Source organism: Pituophis catenifer, unplaced genomic scaffold (assembly GCF_029215685.1).
Source record: "Pituophis catenifer annectens isolate HBS135680 unplaced genomic scaffold, rPitCat1.0.hap2 SCAF_6, whole genome shotgun sequence".
Taxonomy (NCBI): domain Eukaryota; kingdom Metazoa; phylum Chordata; class Lepidosauria; order Squamata; family Colubridae; genus Pituophis; species Pituophis catenifer.
In genome coordinates, this window is record NW_027256886.1 from 5,467,659 (window position 1) to 5,487,299 (window position 19,641).

General features: G+C 46.5%; 1 protein-coding gene across 2 annotated transcripts in view; it reads right to left on the bottom strand.

Annotated features, from left to right (window-relative positions):
* Positions 1-291: 291 nt before the first annotated feature.
* The window catches only part of CLCN2 (chloride voltage-gated channel 2), a 101,374-nt gene continuing 82,024 nt past the window's right edge, over positions 292-19,641 (bottom strand). Inside the window, exons 17-23 of one of the 2 annotated variants that reach the window (XM_070945456.1) lie at positions 17,901-17,989; positions 15,829-15,931; positions 15,589-15,648; positions 8,825-8,863; positions 3,286-3,390; positions 2,856-2,942; positions 292-745 (exon numbers count right to left, since the gene is read on the bottom strand). In XM_070945456.1, the coding sequence (XP_070801557.1) occupies positions 551-745; positions 2,856-2,942; positions 3,286-3,390; positions 8,825-8,863; positions 15,589-15,648; positions 15,829-15,931; positions 17,901-17,989 (678 nt within the window). In that variant the 3' untranslated portion in view covers positions 292-550. Of the gene's footprint in view, positions 746-2,855; positions 2,943-3,285; positions 3,391-8,824; positions 8,864-15,588; positions 15,649-15,828; positions 15,932-17,880; positions 17,990-19,641 lie in introns of both variants that reach the window. The other variant, XM_070945458.1, reaches the window with a different exon arrangement.

Genomic DNA, 19,641 nt, shown 5'->3' on the forward strand with positions numbered 1-19,641 from the left:
AAAAAAGGGGGGCACAGTGACGAGACCGCGAGGAAGACAGATGCTTCACCAGCTTCCTTCCAGGTGGACTGCCCACCTGCAAAACTGCCGAGAACGGACCAAGGAAGTCTTTGAACTACGCTCGGAGGCGGCCCGAGTGAGATGCCCAAGCCTCGGGGTACAAGGAAGGACCCCTGTACAGAGAAGTTGAGATGAGTGATTGAAAAGACCCACGCGCGTATCCTCCCCTGTCTCGATCAGCCTCCCTTCTCCTCATCTGACCAGCTCTCGTGGAGCTGAGCTGCTGGAGAGTGGGACGACGGGAAAATGGGAACGGAAAGACTTAAATGAACCCTGAGACCAAGGATGGAGCTAACGGGGCACCAGGGGGGCCCAGCTTTAAGGTTCTGGATGGCAATTCTCCAGTTATTCCAGGAACGGACTGTCCTCTTGAAGTCTCCAAAGCTGGAATGTTGAAGGCATCCTTAGAAGAGGCCCAGCTGCCAGAGCAACAGCCAAGGCATGGCAATGATGAACCGTCTCTCGGTTGGCAGGTTTTCCGTGCCCGACGTCACTGGCACTTGTCGTCGCTCTCGGAGGGGCTGAACTCGCGAGGGATGGAGTGTCGTTGCCGCCGATCCCACAGCTGGTGGATTTCGGTGGCCTCTATATCGCTGCTGCTGGTTGTGCTATCCCGGAAGCTCGCCAGCGGGGGGCGCACCTTCACCCCTTTGGCGGTGACCGAACCCTCAATGGCTTTGCGCAGCTGGAAGAGAGGAAGAGAGGAAGGGATGAAGGGCGACAGCAGCATTCGCCCAATCCGTACAGGTAGTCCTTGACTTACAACCGTTCGTTTAGCGACCGTTCGAAGTTAGAACGGCCCTGAAAAAAAATGGGATTTAGGATCATTTCCCACACTTACGTGGGAAATCACGGGGTCAAAATTCGGACCCTTGGCAACTGACTCATATTTATGACGGTTGCAGCGTTCCGGGGTTACGCGATTCCCTTTTGCGATCTTAAGTCGATGTGGAAGCCGGATTCACTTTACAACCATGTTACTATGTTGCCTGACTAGCTGGCTCGGTGGCTAAGACATTGTGCTTGTCGATCAGAGAGGTCGGCAGTCCGGCGGTTCGAATCCCTAGTACAGGTCTCCTGCGTGAGCAGGGGGTTGGACTAGATGACCTCCGAGGTCCCTTCCAACCCTGTTACTGTTACTAAGTTAACAACCGCAGTGATTCACTTAACGACTGGGACAAGAAAGTTCGTAAAACGGGGCAAAACCTACTTAACAACTGTCCCTTAGCGACAGAAATTTTGGCCTCAACTGAAGTCGTAAATGGAGGTCTACCTGTGCTTACCTATTTTGACCAGAAACTGTCATCCTAAGAGCCTTTTCCAAGAAAGATGGTCATAAAACTTGCTGGATTATGACTTCAATCGAACCAGATCAGAATGGGGACTGCTACTGGGTGAAAATTGTATTAGCTGAGCTTTGTAAGCTGTCCAGTGTTGTCTCTGGGTGAGATGGGCAGCACATAAATTTAGACGCCGTAGTGACGCAGTGGTTAGAATGCAGTATTGCAGGCTGACTCTGCCCACAGCCAGGAGTTTGATTCCTGATTGGTTCAAGGTTGACTCAGCCTTCCATCCTTCCGAGGTCGGTAAAATGAGGGCCCAAATATTTGGAGGAAATATGCTGACTCTGTAAACCACTCAGAGATGGCTATAAAGCACTATGAAGCGCTTTATAAGCCTAAGTGCTATTGCTATCAATTTAATAATAAAAAAAATTCTAGTCCCTAGCAAACAGCTAGGTGGGGAAGAGAGATTGTGAAAAATCAAGGCTCCACCTAAAATCTCCTGCTTTTTATTAAAGGGAATAATTATTCCCTTTAATAAAAAGGGAATTTTTATTATCAGGAATCGAATCTTGCTTTTTTATACCTGTGCAGAGCCTATCAGTGGCTACCCTATAACAAACTAGATAAGGGGTGAAATGCTCCCGGTTCGGACCGGATCGCCCGATCCGGTAGCGATGGCAGCGGGTGGTTCGGAGAACTGGTAGCAAAAATCCCTGCCCCCCCCCAATGCCCAGCTGAGCCGTGTGATCATCAGAGGCTTTTTTTAAAAAAAAAATTTAAAAGCATTTTTTTCTACAACCTCTTCGGCCGAAAAAATGCTTTTAAAAGTAAAAAAAAAAAAACACACCTCTGATGATCGCGCGGCTCAGCTGGGATCGTCAGAGGCTTCTAAAAGCATTTTTTAACAACCTCTTTGGCTTTTAAGAGGTAAAAAAAGTAAAAAAAAAAAGTTGGCCACGCCCACTCAGTCACATTACCCCCTCCCCCACCACGCCACGCCCACAGAACCGGTAGTAACAAATTTTACATTTCACCAAACTGATTTTTGTGAGCATTGGCTAACGAGATGACAGAAATGCAAAGAATATGAGATGCATCTGTCTTCATAGGACAGACACAGGACAACTGGGGGGGAAAAATCTGATTTTTTTTTTTCATGAGGGCAAGTGCTGTGACAAGAAAGTGAAGGATTTGGATTTGAATTGGTATAAATTCTATGCCGTATCTGTTAAGGAATAATAACTTGGCCAAGAATAACGTTATGAAAACTGACACCTGTTTCCCGTGAGAAAAATCCTTGTTTAAATGATATTTAATGATTCTAATATTAGAATTACGGGAATTGAAGTCCATCTATATCAAACTTGCCAAAATTGAAAACACGGATATAGGACAAGCTTAAGAGACATTTCTTTGCCGCGTATAGGATATGGCACGACGTTGGACATAATCAAGGCGAACCTCTGAAGGGTCAGGATTCTTGGGGTGACCCTTCTAAGTGCTACTCACCTCCTTGAGGGACACCACGCCAATCAAGCGCCCGATGCTGGTGACGTAAGCTTGGTCCACTCCCAAGAGAGAGAAGATGGTGTGTGTCTGGAAGAGATGGAAACATCCCAGCTGGGCATCACAACATACAGAAAAATGGCACCCACAAGCTCCATCCACATCTTCAAGTCAATGTAAAAGAGGTCTTTGTCCATGGCACACTGATGCCAACAATGCATCTCTCCCCCTCCCTCTCCTTCTCTGTGAATAAGAGTCATAAAATCTTGGATGCTGTGTAAAATTTGGAGAGAATAGTGGACTTCCATTCTTCTTGCAGTGTTAACAAATACAGATATCTATTAAAACTAAACGTGAGTGCAGAGGGGTCAAAATGCCACTAGACGCAGGGGCAATTTTCCCCCCTCCTGCCATCATTCTGCTAAACATCTACCTTGTGCAAAGAAGTCCGTTCTACCAGTTGGAAGGGAGCCGGGTCAATCTTGCAGTTGTTGAAGTTGACCAACTGATCGAGTTGTCGCTCCTCCCATTCCATCACCTGCAAATTCAGGAGATGCATTAAATGCAGCAGGCCAGTTCACATTTATTTATTTTTTATTGCATTTACGGTATATGTTCTGCCCCAGCTACGGATCCCAAAGAACGCAGCACACACGAAGTCAGTTCAAACCTTAGTTTACTAAATAAACCAGTTTTTTACAACAATGGCTGTTAATTAACTGCATTAACAGCTGCCAAGAATTGCTTACTGTGGTTGGCAGAATGCCCAGAAGCAATTTGCAGGAAGCTGATAAGATAAGCAAGACAAGACACGGAGATATGGGAAAAAAGTTGTTCCCTGCAAATTGCTTCAGTCGGCGTTCCTCCTTAAATAGGCTAAGGGTGTGGCCAATTAGCCCCAAGCCTTACTCTCAAGGAGTCCTCCTCCTGAGGAGCCACTCCTGCCTTTTGGCAGCTCTGCACGCCCGTGCATCGAGAAGAGGCTCCTCCTCTTCGTCCTCTTCACTTAAGGGAGCTTCTGGAGGTTCTGAAGGCCCTGGCTGAATCCCTGCCTCTGGCACCACATCTTCTCCAGCCTCCTCATTGTCTGACTTGAGTGCCAGCTGCACAGGCTGCTGGCGCAGCACCACACCAGCCTCCTCGCTGTCGGAATCAGCTACTAGCTGCACAGGCCGCGTACGGGCCACAACAGTATATCTTCAATATTTGTCCCTGAATGTCAACCGTTCAACAAAGTTCCACCAATAAAATGATTCTCTTATTGTAGAAGGTGATGAGTCTGCATATAGACAGGAAGTTGAACTGGCCCTGTGGTGAGGCCAGAACAATCTGGAGCTGAAGCTGAACATGCTTAAAACTATAGAGATGCTAGTAGATTTTTAAGAGAAATTTTAGTAGATTTTTCCTCTTCTACCACTTCTTATGATATAAAGCAGGGGTGTCAAACTCAAGGCCCCAGATTTGGGGCCAGATTCGGACCGCAGCGTGCTTAGATCTGGGCCACAGAGCCACCCTGAAAACAGTGAAGGACTGGCCTGCAGCGCCTCTTGCCATGAAAAGCCTGAGTGGCGTAGGAGGCTAATGCCTCCTAAGGCAGCATTTAACATCCAGCTGCCTGCAATTACTGCGAGTTCAATTCTCCCCAGGCTCAAGGTCGACTCAGCCTTCCATCCTTTCTAAGGTGGGTAAATTGAGGACCCAGTTTGTGGGGGCAATAAGCTGACTTTGTATAAATATACAAAAGTATGAAGGCTATTGCTGAACGCACTGTAAGCCGTCCTGAGTCTCCGGAGAAGGGCGGCATATAAATAAATAAAAAAAAAAGGAGTCCGGGAGCTCGCTTTCGCTGGCAGAGCGCTTGGGCCACCATAAGTGCCCCCGACACGAGTGACGTCGAGCTGGCCACGGCCACCCTGACCATGTCCCCCCCACCCCTTCCCCCATGACAAACACAACTCTGATGCGTCCCTCAATGAAATTGAGTTTGACATCCCTGATGTAAGGCAACAATGGTTGAGGCCTTCAAGTTTCTGGCTTCTGTAATCTCCCAGGACTTGAAATGGTGTTGACACCTAGCATCGGAACCATCATTAAGAAGGTACAACGAAGAATGTTCTTCCTGTGTCAACTCAGAAAATTAAGACTGACCCATGAGCTGTTGATACAGTTCTACAGAGGAATGATTGAGTCCGTCCTTTGTATTTCTGTAACTATCTGGTTTGGTACAGCAATCAAACAGAACCAGTACAGACTTCAATGGATAGTTCATTGGCATCCTTCAGTCTCAAGAGACTATGGTATCGTGCTCTGGAAAGAGGTCCTAAAACAGCATCTGGTGTGACTAAAAAGGCCAATTTGAGAGTGGCAATCCCTTCCACATGGAGGGCAGATACATTCGGTCCCCTGCCCAGCCTCCAGATTTTGCTGGTTCCGGGGCTGCCCCTTTGCCTCAGCCTGCCGAACAAGTGTCTCTTCGAATTGGAGAAGGCCATGCTGCGTCTTTAGCCTCCAAGCTGAACGATCGGAGGTCAAGGTTTCCCAGTTGTTAATGTCCATTCCCAGGGCCTTTGGGTCCCTCTTGCAGATATCCTTATATCGCAGCTGTGGTCTCCCTCTGAGGCGCTTTCCCTGCACTAATGGATAGTTAAGATTGCAGAAAAAAAAAAAAAAACAATTGCAACCAGCCTGCCTTCCATTGAGGACCGGTATACTTCCAAGGATCAGAAAGCAGGGCTGAGAAAATATCTACGGACCCCTCACATCCTGGACATAAACTCTTTCAACGTCTTCTCGCAGGACGCCGCTATAGGGCATTGCATGCCAAAACAACGAAGACAGAGAGACAATTCTCCTCCACCCCATATCATCACTCTGCTAAACACCTAACTCCCACAGCATTGTCTTATGCCTAAGGATATCTAACTATGTAATAGGGTTGTATTGCTATTATCTTTCTCATCCTTCCTATTTCCTACTCCTATTGATAGCTTATGACTATCACTGTCGTTTGTATCTTATGATTTATGACAGTATCTTATGATTGATGATTTATCATTTTTGTTGCTTTTATGTACTGTACACTGACAGCTTCTGCACTGGAGACAAATTCCTTGTGTGTCCAATCACATTTGGCCAATAAAGAATATTCCATTCCATTCCATTCCATTCCATTCCATTCCATTCTCTATTCCAGTGATGGCTAACCTTTTTGCCATCACGTGCGAAAGGCGGGGGGAGCATAGGTGTGTGTGTGTGTGTCACACACGTGTGCCCACACCCATAATTATATGCACGCGCGCCTTTTCCCCGCACTCCCTCTGCTTTTGGCACACGATGGCCCAGTGGGCCTGGTAGGCTTGTTTTTTTGCTCTCCTCAGGCTCCAGAGCCTCTCTAGGAGCCTGGGAAGGCCGAAAAGGCCTCCCCCACCCCGGAGGCCGCAAACGGCCTGTTTGCTGACTTCCAGTCCTACCCTTCCCGAGTGGGGAAGGCCATTTTCACCCTCCCCAGGCTCCTAGAGAGGCTCTGGAGCCTGGGGAGAGCAAAAACGGGCCTTCCCCACCGCCTCAGGCTATCCGGAAGCAGGAAACAGCCTGTTTCCCTACTTCTGGTGGGCCCAGAAGGCCCAAGCTGAGCTCGCATGCCCACCGATATGGCACCGATCTACACATGCCATAGGTTCACCATCACAGCTCTATTCTATTCTATTCTATTCTATTCTATTCTATTCTATTCTATTCTATTCTATTCTATTCTATTCTATTCTATTCTATTCTTATTCTTATTCTTATTCTTATTCTTATTTTTCAGTAGAGATAGTGTCTGATTCCATAGAACATGCTACAGAAGGCTACAATTGAGATTTGTTAACCTGGGTCTAACATTTAACATATTAAGGGAAGTGCTACAGCCTGGCCTAAAGTCTGAAAATCATTCCTGAAGGGATCTAAAACCCGAATCTCCCTTGTATTAATTTTAAAATCCTAATTACTGCACCACACTGACTTTGGAAGACGTGACTCTTTCTAGATAATATGCTTCACTTTTTCTTTTTTTAAAAAATTTGATTCATATGCCGCCCTTCTCCGAAGACTCAGGGCGGCTTACAGTGTGTTAAGCAATAGCCTTCATACTTTTGTATATTTTTATACAAAGTCAGTTTATTGCCCCCACAAACTGGGTCCTCAATTTACCTACCTTAGAAAGGATGGAAGGCTGAGTCAACCTTGAGCCTGGCGAGATTCGATCTTACTTTAATTGCAGACAGCTGGTGTTAAATTACAGTGCTTCTGTCTGTTGAGCTATCCAGGCTCCTTTTGGTTCCAGAGTTAACCTATTTGGGATTTTCATAATTTTTGGAATAACGAACTAATCACACACAGATGTGAAGCTGTAGAATTTTTTTTTTTTTCTTGAAAAAGCAATTCTAATCACATTTCGCAAGTCGGGTGAATTATCTACAAGGTCTTTATCTGGCTAAGTGTTTTGTTTGATCGCAGCCAGTGTGCGAATAATTTAAAGCAGATAGGTGATTAAGAGAAAGCCAAACTGGCAGCAACCACAGGCAAGCTTTTTTCCCAGCTCTTAGCAACCGATAAGTCAAACCAGAAGCTCGAAGGCTTCTGCTTGTTAATTATTTGCTAGGTATCGGAGATCTTTATGGATAGAACATTATCAGATCGTTCCCAGTACTTCTTGATTAAGGCAATTGTAGCAATCTCATGCTCCATCAATGGCAAAGGGCCTGTTTTGCACATGGTCCAAGGTTCAATTGCAACCCTCTCCACTTCAGGAAAGATCAAGAAAGTGGAAATAAAGTCCTTTACCCCTCCCCCCTCCAGATGCTAGAAAACAACAACTGGGTTGATTTAATTAAAAGCTGTCAGCCCCACCTAGGTAGACTAGACCTGAGAATCAACTCTACAGGTTAGACTAAAACTATACTTTATTGAAATATAATAGCACAATTTTGCAAGTGTAGGAAGTTAGCACCCACCCCTCTCCTAGGAAAATGAGGTATTTTAGGAAATATTAAAAGGGCAGAATATTTCCCCTAAAAGGGAGGCAGAAACTCAGCCCCCCCACCTTTGTCAATGGGCCATTAAGGCCTGGGCCAGTCTATTCTACATAACAAAGATCTACCTCCTTCAGTCAGAGCCATACTAGGAATTGCCCAAAGCCCTTTCATTACATCATCACCCAGCAAAGCTCAACCAAGCCTGGGATACAGACAACCTACAAAGTTAGCCCTGCATGGCCCCATGGGAGTCTGACAACCAATCAGAATACAAGCTCAAATTCAAAGCCCAACAGAGGGTATAAATCTCTCTCTCTCTCTCACCCATGTGCCTTTTTTGCCCAGGACTTCAAAACCACGTGGTCCTGTCTACCATTAAATCAATCTCCATGTTTCCAGTGTCTTTCTCCCGACTTGGAACTGAACCTAGATGGACATTTCTTCCAATGAAGGCAAGCGAGGTCCAGGCAGAAGAAGAACATCATGGCTTCAAATTTTAAGGGACTGGTTTAGACAAAACTCAGTAGCACTTTTTCGTGCGGCTGTTGATAGGATTGCCAACATGATGGCCAACGTCCGATGATGGATATGGCAGAAGATGGAGGAGGAGGAGGAGGAGGAGGAGGAGGAGAAAGAAGAAGGAGGAGGAGGAGGAGGAAGAGGAGGAGAAGGAGAAGGAGAAGCAGAAGGAGAGGGAGGAGGAGAAGAAGAAGAAGAAGAAGAAGAAGAAGAAGAAGAAGAAGAAGAAGAAGAAGAAGAAGAAGAAGAAGAAGAAGAAGAAGAAGAAGAAGAAGAAGAAGAAGAAGAAGAAGAAGAAGAAGAAGAAGAGCCTGTCCCTGGCTATCCAGTCACAAATTAGATTTATTTTTGTGAGCATTTGCTAAGGAGGTGGCAGGAGTGCCTCTCCATTCAAAGTTGCAGCATCTCAGACAAAATGGGGGACTACCAGAATCTTACCTCAGTTGGAGTCATCTCGCTAACCGGATCAAATTCCTCCTGCAAGAGAAACAAGGAAAGAAGGGATATTTACCTCAGGTATGTGGGAAAAGAGACACAGGGTGTGACCGGGCAGCGTAAGGATGAGAGGCCCAGCTGACCAAAATGGTGACAAAGGAGTAGAGACTGCAGTCAAATGAGGAGAATCAGGAGCTGGCAAGAGAACTACAGGAAGTCCTGGACTTATAACAGTTCGTTTAGTGACCGTTCAAAGTTACAACGGCACTGAAAAAAAGCAATTTAGGAACATTTTTCACCCTTGCATTCCTCCCCCAGAAATGGCTGTCCAGTCCCTTCTTAAAAATTTCCAGTGTTGAAGCATTCACAACTTCTGGAGGCAAGTTGTTCCACTGGTTAATTGTTCTCACTGTTAGAAGCTTCTCCTTAATTCCAGGTTGCTTCTCTCCTTGATTAGTTTCCATCCATTGCTTCTTGTCTTGCTTTCTGGTGCTTTGGAGAATAATTTGACCCCTCTCTTCTTTGTGGCAGCCCCTCAACTACTGGAATACTGCTATCATGTCACCCCCAGTCCTTCTTTTCTCTAGACTCCAGGCCTTCAATCATCTTAGTTGCTCTTCTCTGCACTTTTGCCAAAGTCTCAACATCTTTTTTGTAACGTGGCATCCAAAATTGGATGGGAGTATTCCAGGTGTGGCCTTACTAAAGCTTTATAAAGCGGTACTAATACTTCACCTGATGTTGACGCTATGCCTCTGTTTATAAAACCAAGAATGCCATTCACTTGACAGCAGTAATTCGCTTAACAACCGTGGCATAAAAGGTCGTAACACGGCGTGGGACTCGCTTACGAACTGCCTTGCTTAGCAACTGAAATTCTGATCTCATTTGTGGTTGTAAGACGAGGCCTACATGTCAGTGCGGACTTGCACTAGTCTGTTGTGCAAAGTCCCCAGCTGTTTGGTTAGCTTATGGTTTAATGCACTGTGCAAGCCCACATTATGGATTAAATCGGGGTGAAATCCAGCAGGTTCTGACAGGTTCTGCAGAACTGGTAGCGGAAATTTTGAGCAGTTTGGAGAACCGGCAAATACCACCTCTGGTTGGCCCCAGAGTGGGGTGGGAATGGAGATTTTGCAATATCCTTTCCCCAGGAGTGTGGAGGGAATGGGGATTTTGCAGTATTATCCTTCCCCTGGAGTGGGGTGGGAATGGAGATTTTGCAGTATCCTTCCCCTGCCACGCCCCCCAAGCCACGCCCACAGAACTGGCAGGGAAAAATTTTGGATTTCACCCCTAGATTAAATCAGAGGTGGTTTCACATAATTTAACAACCGGTTTGCCGCACACTGAAAACGTGAGTGAGCGCCTTCTGTGCATGCGTGTACCTTCTGTGCATGCGTGTGCCTTAGAAAACACGGCTAAATAGGATGGCATAGTGCCGGGGCGGGCACACCAGTGGTGGGTTCCTCCAGGTTCGGCCAAGTCAGTAGTGGTGACAATATGACGTCACCGAACCAGTTCTCTTTGTCCGGGAGCTGGGCCCTCCCACCCGCCCCCACGTTATTCTTACCTTTTATTTCTTCTTTTTTAGCCCAGCTGATAGGTGAGGCAGAGTGGATTGCTACACCTCAACTGGGCAGATTCCTAAAGCGCTTGCGTGGAGCGCAGGTTTGGCGCACATGCATGCAAAGCGTGCGTGCGTGTGGCGATCGTACGCGAAGCGCGTGAATGAAGAGAACTGGTAGTAAAGCCGGTTGGGACCCACCACTGGGGCACACCTGCAGGTCCAGGGGTGGGTTCTAAAATTTTTTATTACCGGTTCTGTGGGGGTGGCTTATTTTGTGGGCGTGGCTTGATGGTCATGTGACAATTCTTTAGGATTTAGCAGAGGTACTGGTCTACCAGGCTTTTAACTGCTTGCAGAGCTGTAGCGGTCTACCCATTTGTTCTTGGAGGCACCGGTCTACTCATTTGTTTTTGGAGGCACCGGTCTACCACCACACTGTCTTTTAACACTGATCAGCTGTAGGGTGGCCCTTTGAAGCCCCACGGCAAGAGTTTAAACATATTTTTTCCTTCTAGCCGATCAGCTGGGACTCAGGAGGCAGCAATAGATTTGGGGTGGGGCCAAATAAAAGGTAAGAATAACGTGTGGGGAGGTGGGGGGGCAGAACTGAACCGGTTCCACCGCTACTGGCTCGGCAGAACCCGGGAGGAACCCACCACTGGGGCACACCCGCAGGTCGCCAGTACCATTGGATTAAATCAATAACCAGGTTACGTATATCCTGTGAATGTAGCGCAAGGACCCCCTGACTCTTTATCTCCTCCCAGGTACAGAGGCTTTCACCTCCCTGCTTTCACCTGTGCCTTGAATCATATGTAGGACTTTTGCAAAATCCAGGACTGCAGCTGTGTTCCTTGATGCTTCTGTCAATACGGCCTAACGTTGCTTTAGCATCTTGAGCAACGTTACTGTTGCGTCACTGTGTACATCACAATAAAGGCCGAGCTGCAAAGAGCTACGCTTGTTGAATTGATTTCTCCTTGGAAAACACATTCCGTGAGCCCGGAAATTTCTTTCTTATGTTTCTTGCAAGAAAAACGCAACCTCGTCAACCAAACGGGGAATAAAAAGCCCTTAAAAGGCCAACATTCACCAAGCGGGATTGTCTCTATTTCAGCCCCCTTTCTTTCTCCATCTTAAGTTTAAGTTTATTTAAGTTTAAGTTTTATTTATTTGTCAAGCATATATAAGATTACAGGTAATCAAGATTACTGAGTCCTTCGGGAGTAGGGCGGTATATAAATCAAATAAACTAAAAAGTATAAACATAATTTGAATACATGAAAAGAGTCAGTAAAAAGGAATATTAGGACAGGAACGGTAGGCACGCTGGTGCGCTTATGCACGCCAGGGGTGGGTTCTAAAATTTTTTACTATCGGTTCTGTGGGCATGGCTTATTTTGTGGGCATGGCTTGGTGGGGTGATAATGTGACTGGGTGGGCGTGGCCAACTTCTTTTTTTTTAACTTTTAGAAGCATTTTTTCTACAACTTTAAGAGGTTGCAGAAAAAAATGCTTTTAGAAGCCTCTGGCGATCAGGCAACTCAGCTGGGATCGCCAGAGGCTTTTAAAGGCATTTTTTTTGCTACAACCTCTTCAGCTGAAGAGGTTGCAGAAAAAAATGCTTTTAAAAGCCTCTGACGATCCCAGCTGAGCCACACGATCATCAGAGGCTTTTTTTTTTTAACTTTTAAAAGCATTTTTTTCAGCCAAAGAGGTTGTAGAAAAAATGCTTTTAAAAGTTTTTTAAAAAAAAGCCTCTGATGAGGTGGGCAGGGTAAGCGAGCGGCGACCGGACCGGATTCGGGGGCGTGGCCAGCCAATGTTATTACCGGTTCTCCAAACTACTACAAATTTTTACTACCAGTTGTTGCGAACCGGTGCGAACCGGGAGCAACCCACCACTGATGCACGCCCCTTACAGACCTCTTAGGAATGGGGTGAGGTCGACAGTAGACAGTTTAAGGTTAAAGTTTTGGGGGTTTGGGGAAGAAACCACAGAGTCAGGTTGTGCATTCCAGGCGTTGACCACTCTGTTGCTGAAGTCGTATTTTTTGCAATCGAGTTTGGAATTTGTATCTTCTTAAGAGACCGGCAGAGAAACACCCAAAATCACTTTCACGATCCAGATTTATTTTGAGGAGAGAAAGATAGAATCGAGGCAGGGAAGCTAGCAATTCGGAGGCAGGGATGAAGGCAAGCAATGTTTAGGATTGGCTGTTCCAAAGGATGTAGCTTTTAATAAATCAACTGGTTTGTCAAAGGAAGGGAGCGGATTGTTGTGAGCTACCGCTAACACCAAAACACAATCAAAACGAGAGGCGGAACTGTGCTGAAGGTACTGGACTGTGGCCATACAGCTAGCCCTCGACTTACGTCCATTCATTTAGTGACCATTCGAAGTTAGAACAGCACTTGAAAAAAGTGACGTATGACCGTGTTTCACACTTACGACCATTGCAGCGTACGACTTACGACTGTGGCCGTGTGATTAAAATCCGGGCGCTTGGCAACCGGTTCCTATTTATGACGGTCGCAATGTCCCGGGCGGAGTCACGTGACGTGATCCCTTTCTGATAAGCAAAGGCAATGAGGAAGCCAGATCTGCTTAACAATTGAGTTATTAACTTAACCACGGCGGTGATTCTCTTTGCAACGGTGTCAAGAAAGGTCATAAAACGGGGCAAGACTCACCTAACAAGCTTAGCGACTGGAACGTTGAGCTCAATTGTGGGTCATAAGTCAAGGACCGCCTGTACATTAGAACAGCGTTTCTCGATTGCTTTTAAGATGGCTGGGTTTCGATTCCCAGAATTCCCGTGCCAGAATTCTGAGATTTTTAAATCCAGACATTTTGAAGTCGCCTGAGCTAAAAGGCAGCATATTAGGGGAAGTTTATATTTTTCTCTAAACAATGCTGAATTTGGATTTCCTGTACAAATTGTCCCAGAAAATCAGCTCAAAGAATGTCAACGAAAGGTTGGATAGCTCAATCAGGGGTGGGTTCTACTTACCTTTACTACCAGTTTGCAAGGGGGCCGCAGGCACGGTTGCGTTCTGATGACATCAGGGCAGGGGTGAAAAGCTCCCGGTTCGGACCGGATTGCCCGATCCGGTAGCGATGGAGGCGGATGGTTCGGAGAACCGGCAGCAAAAATCCCTGCCCACCCCCTCATGCCCAGCTGGGCAGCACAATCATCAGAGACTTTTTTTTTTTTACTTTTAAAAGCATTTTTTCTACAACCTCTTCGGCCGAAAAAATGCTTTTAAAAGTAAAAAAAAAAAAAAGCCTCTGATGATCGTGCGGCTCAGCTGGGATTGTCAGAGGCTTTTAAAAGCATTTTTTCTACAACCTTTTCGGCCGAAGAGGTGGTAAACAAAATGCTTTGAAAAGTCTCTGACGATCCCAGCTGAGTTGCCTGATCAGCAGAGAGGCATTTTTTAAAAAGCCTCTGTGACGATCCCGGCTGAGTTGCCTGATCGGCAGAGGCTTTTCAAAGCATTAGAAAAAATGCTTTGAAAAGTTAAAAAAAAAAAAAAAGTTGGCCACGCCCACCCAGTCACATTACCCCACCACCACCAAGCCACGCCCACAGAACCAGTAATAACAAATATTACATTTCACCCCTGGCGGAGCCTCCCTCCGGTTTTACTACCGGTTCTATAGAACCGGTCCGAACCGGGGGCAACCCACCACTGAACTCAATGCTTTTTGAAAGCTCAAACCAGGTGGATTTTTTCCAACATTAGGTGCTTTACTGTATATGTACTCTGAGTCCTATTTATATGCCATAATTAAGTGTGCATTGTGTGTGCTTGTTAATCTGAAGATAAGATATGGGCTCACGTTAATCGGCACGTTATTATCTATAATATCAGTGATTTTCAACCTCGGAAACTTTAGGAAGGTCTTATCAAAATTAACACAACTATGCCATATGCCAGATTTCTTCTAATGATAAGGATAGTACCAGTCAGCCTAAGGATGGGTTGGCCAGGATGTACAAAGAACCAAAGGCACAACTAAACGTATTTGCGAACAAAGATCTGTAATATAGAACAGGGTCTCTCAGCCGTGACAACTTTAAGATGCGTGGACTTCAACTCCCAGAATTCCCCAGCCAGCATGGAATTCTGGGAGTTGAAGTCCACCCATCTTAAAGAATGTTGGCTAGGGAATTCTGGATGTTGAAGTCCAGGCTTCCGTCAATACAGCCGAAGGTTGCATTAGCAAAGCTGGCTGGGGAATTCTGGGAGTTGAAGTCCTCCAGGCAAAGCTGGCTGGGGAATTCTGGGAGTTGAAGTCCTCCAGGGAAAGCTGGCTGGGGAATCCTGGGAATTGAAGTCTTCCAGGCAAAGCTGGCTGGGGAATTCTGGGAGTTGAAGTCCGCCAGGCTTAAAGTTGCCAAGGTTGGAGTCCCTTGGTCTACATCATAATAAAGACTGAGCTCTTCTGGAAAATACATTCCATGGGCCCGAGCTCCCCCCGGAGATACAGAGGATCCCGGATCTACGCACCTTCCGCCGCACTCTCAGGATCTTTTTATTTCACCAGGCTGGTCTGGCCTAACCTCTCCCATTTTCTTTTTAATGTAAATTTTAATGTAAATTTTAATTTGTTCTTAACCTGGGGTTTTAAATTTGTCTTGGGCTAAATTGATTTAATTCGATTTTACTTCTGCTCTTAAATTTTTGTATTCTATGTGTTTTAACTTGTGCCTGTTCACCGCCCTGAGTCCTTCGGGAGTAGGGCGGTATATAAATAAAAAAAAAAAAATTAAAAAAAATAAATAAAAAAAATCTCTTTCATATGTTTCTTGCAAGAAAAATGAGGCATTGTCAACCAAACTGGCTGGGAATTCTGGGAGTTGAAGTCCACCCATCTGAAAGTCGCCATGGTTGAGAAACACTGGTTTAGATCGAAGGTCGGAAAGAATACAAGGTTAATACTAAACTTTGCCAAAAGAGTTTATACGGATAAACAGGCAGATTTTTTTCTAAGTCGCCTAGTTAGGCATGTGTGAATCCCAGAAGCCAAATTGTCTTGAATTGGGGTGTTCATAAATCCTGTAAACACCCCCCACCCCCCCAACCTTCAGCACAGTTTTAATCCTCTATAGCCACTCTAGTTTTTAGTTCCTGTGATTTTTGGAAGGAGAGGAGAGGAACGGATACGGGGCGGCTGGCCCACACTTACCACCACGGAAATACGGACGCGTTTCGACTTGTGCTTTTCGGATGCCCCCGGATTCTCCTCCTTTTAATTTTTTACCAGGGGAACAAAACAAACGGGAGGGAGAGAGAACATAATTTCAGGAGGGGAACAGCGGAGTTTGCCATGTTAGGGAGCGAGCAGCGGCCTGGGAAGTAAAGATGGTGGGGTTTTTTTGGCTCAAAGATAGAGAGAAGGATGGGAGGATTAAAAACGGGGACTCACCTCCGCGGACTCTGCTGTTGAGGCGTTGGCGCAAAAAAGGTTCCGCAAGGTCATCCCTGCCGTCTCGGTTGTTCCAGCTGTCCACAAAGAGAGAGAGAAAGAGAGAGAAAGAGAGAGAGAGAAAGAGAAGGGGGGAGAGAGAGAAAGAGAGAGGGAGGGAGAGAGGGAGGGAGGGAGAAAGAAAAAGAGAGAGAGAAAAAGAGAGAAAAAGAGAGGTGGGAGAGGGAGAGGGAGAGAGAGAAAGAGGGAGAGAAAGAGAGGGGGGAGAGAAAAAGAGAGAGAGGGAGGGAGGGAGAAAAAGAGAGAAAGAGAGAGGAAGGGAGAGAGGGAGGAAGAGAGAAAGAGAAAGAGAGAGAGAGAAAGAGAGAGAGAAAGAGAGAGGGGGAGAGAGAGGGAGAGAGAGAAAAAGAGGGGGAAGAGAGAGAAAGAGAAAGAGAGAGAAAAAGAAAGAAAGAGAGAAAAAGAGAGAGAAAGCGGGAGGGACGGAGGGAGAAAGAGAGAGACCTCATAATTATTCAGAGAGTACCTGGGGGAGGACCCAAATGCCATACAGGTAGTCCTCAAATTACAACCACAAGTGAGCCCAACATTTCTGTCGTTAAGTGAAACATCTCTTAAATGAGTTTCGCCCCATTTTATAGCTTTTTTTGCCAGAGTTGCTAAGTGAATCACTGAAGTTGTTAAGTTAGTAACACGGTTGTTAAGTGAATCTGGCTTCCCCACTGACTTTGTTTGTTGGAAGGTCGCAAAAAGGAGATCACCACATGACCCCGGGACACTGCAGCCGTCATAATTATGAGTCGGTTGCCAAGCGTCGATAATTTTGATCACAATGACCGGTCGTGTTGCAATGGTCGTTAAGTGTGAAAAACGGCCATAAGTCACTTTCTTCAGTGCCGTTGTAACTTCGAACAGTCACTAAAGGAACTGCTGTACGTCGGGAACTACCTGTATTGTGCAGAGGACTAGAAACCTGAAGCCCACTTTTAGAGACCAATGCAATGAGGGCAGTTTGGGAACCAGACTAAGAGAAAACCCTCTAAAATGGGTCTCCAGCCCTTTGGACCTCAGGGACCACTATATTCATAATTTTAAATCCCACAGACCACTAATATGATCTGCCTAATGATCGACTGGGTAGGTGTGGCTAGGTGGTCATGTGACTGGGTGGGTGTGGTCAACTCGATGTCACTCACGTCGAGGGGCGCCTCGCCAGCCTCTACTCACCCCTCCCCTCCCAGCCATTCCTTGCCTGCCCACCCGGGCTCCTTAGTGCCCCAACAGGAAGCAGTTCTTGGAGCTAAGCAGCCACCACGAGAAAGAGTTGGCAAAACAGCTCAGTTCAAATTGGATCTGACCGAGAAGGAGGCTCAGCAGAAGCACCTCACTGAGGACTAGGAGCATAGGCTTTCCAAGCAGAGGGAAGGCCTGCGGGAGTGCAAGGCCAGATACCGGCACCTGGAGGCTCAGTGGGCTGAGATGGTCAGCCAGTTCCAGGCCATGATGCAGCCCCACTGGAACAAGGGTCTCCGGCTCTTCGCCACCAGCGGCACTTCCCTCCAGCCTTCGCCCAAAGCCCTGCACCAGGAGGCCGAAGCAGACCCCAAGTCGGAAATTCTGCCCCACTCCGACCCACACAAAAAGACCCTGAAGGGGGAGACTCTCCACAGCAATGCAAACGTTCATTGCACGTATCCGGCCCAGGGGCCGTAGTTTGAGGACCCCTGATTTAGTGCAATATCAAAAATGCAAATAATTTTTCTGCGGACCACCAAAATTTTCTTGGGGACCACCAGTGGTCCACGGATCACCAGTTGGTGACCACTGCTCTAAGAGAAAACCGAACAGTTTGCATTGCACCAAAAAAAGGGGAATATTTGTAGCTCAGGGTTGACACAAGCGTTCCTTGGTGCCCTCTGAGCTTGGTTGTTTTCTCGCAGACATTTCATTACCTAAGTAGGTAACAACACCAGTGCTCCAGTAAGGAGAGGGAGTTTACATTGAAATGTGGAGAACTCAAGGGGAATAGAGCAAAAGGGCTTTTTCGGTCACCTGAAGGATTGTCTGATAAAGTGCTGGGGACCCGTTTCAGAGCCGGCTTCAGGGGTTTACGAGGTTCACTCTGCGGAGGGAGGAAGGAGGAGGATTCCTCTGGCCCAATCTGGTTGGAGAAGAAGAAGAAAAAGAAGAAGAAATTAGCAAGGGAGACGACTTCAAGCTCGGATGCTTAATGGTTTGTGAGAAAGACTCTGAGGAATGAGGGAAAGAGAAGCTCCCCAGGAAAATAATCAGATAAGAGAATGTAACGGTAACAGTAGAGTTGGAAGGGACCTTGGAGGTCATCTAGTCCAACCCCCTGCCCATGCAGGAGACCTGTACTAGGGATTAGAACCGCTGAACTGCCGACTTTTCTGATCGACGAGCTTGGTGTCTTAGCCGTTGAGCCACCTAGTCAGATAAGAGGGAGAGGAGCCCTCAGTGGCTTGATGGTTAGAGGAAGAAACTCACCCTGTGTTTCCCCGAAAATAAGACCCGGTGTTATCAATTTTTTTTGCCACCAAAAAAAGGCACCAGGTCTTATTTTTGGGTGGGGGAAGGATGTCCTCCATTGACTCACCTCACTTGTGTGCATCGCCCCTGGCCTCCTTTTCACCGTCAGAGGCCTTCAGGAACTTCTTCTGCCTTGGTGGCGCAGTGGACTAAAGTGCTGTTAAGTAGCACCAGCTGCCTGCAATTACTGCAAGTTCAAATCTCCCCAGGTTCAAGGTTGACTCAGCCTTCCATCCTCCCAAGGTAGGTAAAATGAGGACCCCGATTGTGCGGGCAATAAGCTGACTTGGTATATAAAAAAGAACACCACTTGGGGGGGGGGGGGGAAAGAGCCTTGATAGTACAGTGGTTTAGTGCACCCTGTTATTAACACAGCTGCCTGCAATTTCTGCTGGTTCGAATCTCTCCAAGGCTCAAGGTTGACTCAGCCTTCCATCCTTTCTAAGGTAGGTGAAATGAGGACCCAGTTTGTGGGGGCAATAAGCTGACTTTGTATAAATATACAAAAGTATGAAGGCTATTGCTTAACGCATTGTAAGCCGCCCTGAGTCTCCGGAGAAGGGTGGCATATAAATCGAACCAATAAATAAATAAATAAATAATTCTGAAGGCCTCGATCCGGAGCTCTGTTATCAGCTGCAGAGGCCTTCAGGAAGGCCTTGCCAGCTGCAGAAGAAATGGGCCGAGGTGTACAAGGCCTGGCTGTAACTGTCTGAAGGTAAGTAGTAAGGCAGCTCCACCCCATCATCTCCACCCTAGCTTAATTTTTATCCATGCACCAGGGGTGAAATCTATTTACCTTCCCAACCAGTTTGGAAGTGTGCATGTGCAAACCCTTCTGCGCATGCGCAGAAGGCAAAAAACTGGTTACTTCCTGGTTAAAAACAGGAAGTAATGACGACCGGGCGGGTGGGCGGAGCGTCGCACCGCCATCGCTACCGGTTCTCTGAACTGGTCTGAACCGGGAGCATTTCACCCCTGCCATGCACCCTGGAGTGGGCAGGGTCTTAATTAGGGCTTATTTTGAGGGTATTTATTTATTTTATTTTATTTATTAAATTTTTATACCGCCCTTCTCCCGAAAAGGACTCAGGGCGGTGTACAGCCAAAATAAAAACCAACAATATAAAAGTTAAAAACAATTTAAAATTATTCAATAGTTTGGCCAATCATCTAAAATAAAATAACCCATTCCCATAAAATTTTAGGCCAGCTCTGCTTGATGGAATAATAGCGTTTTAAGGGCGCGGCGAAAGGTACGGA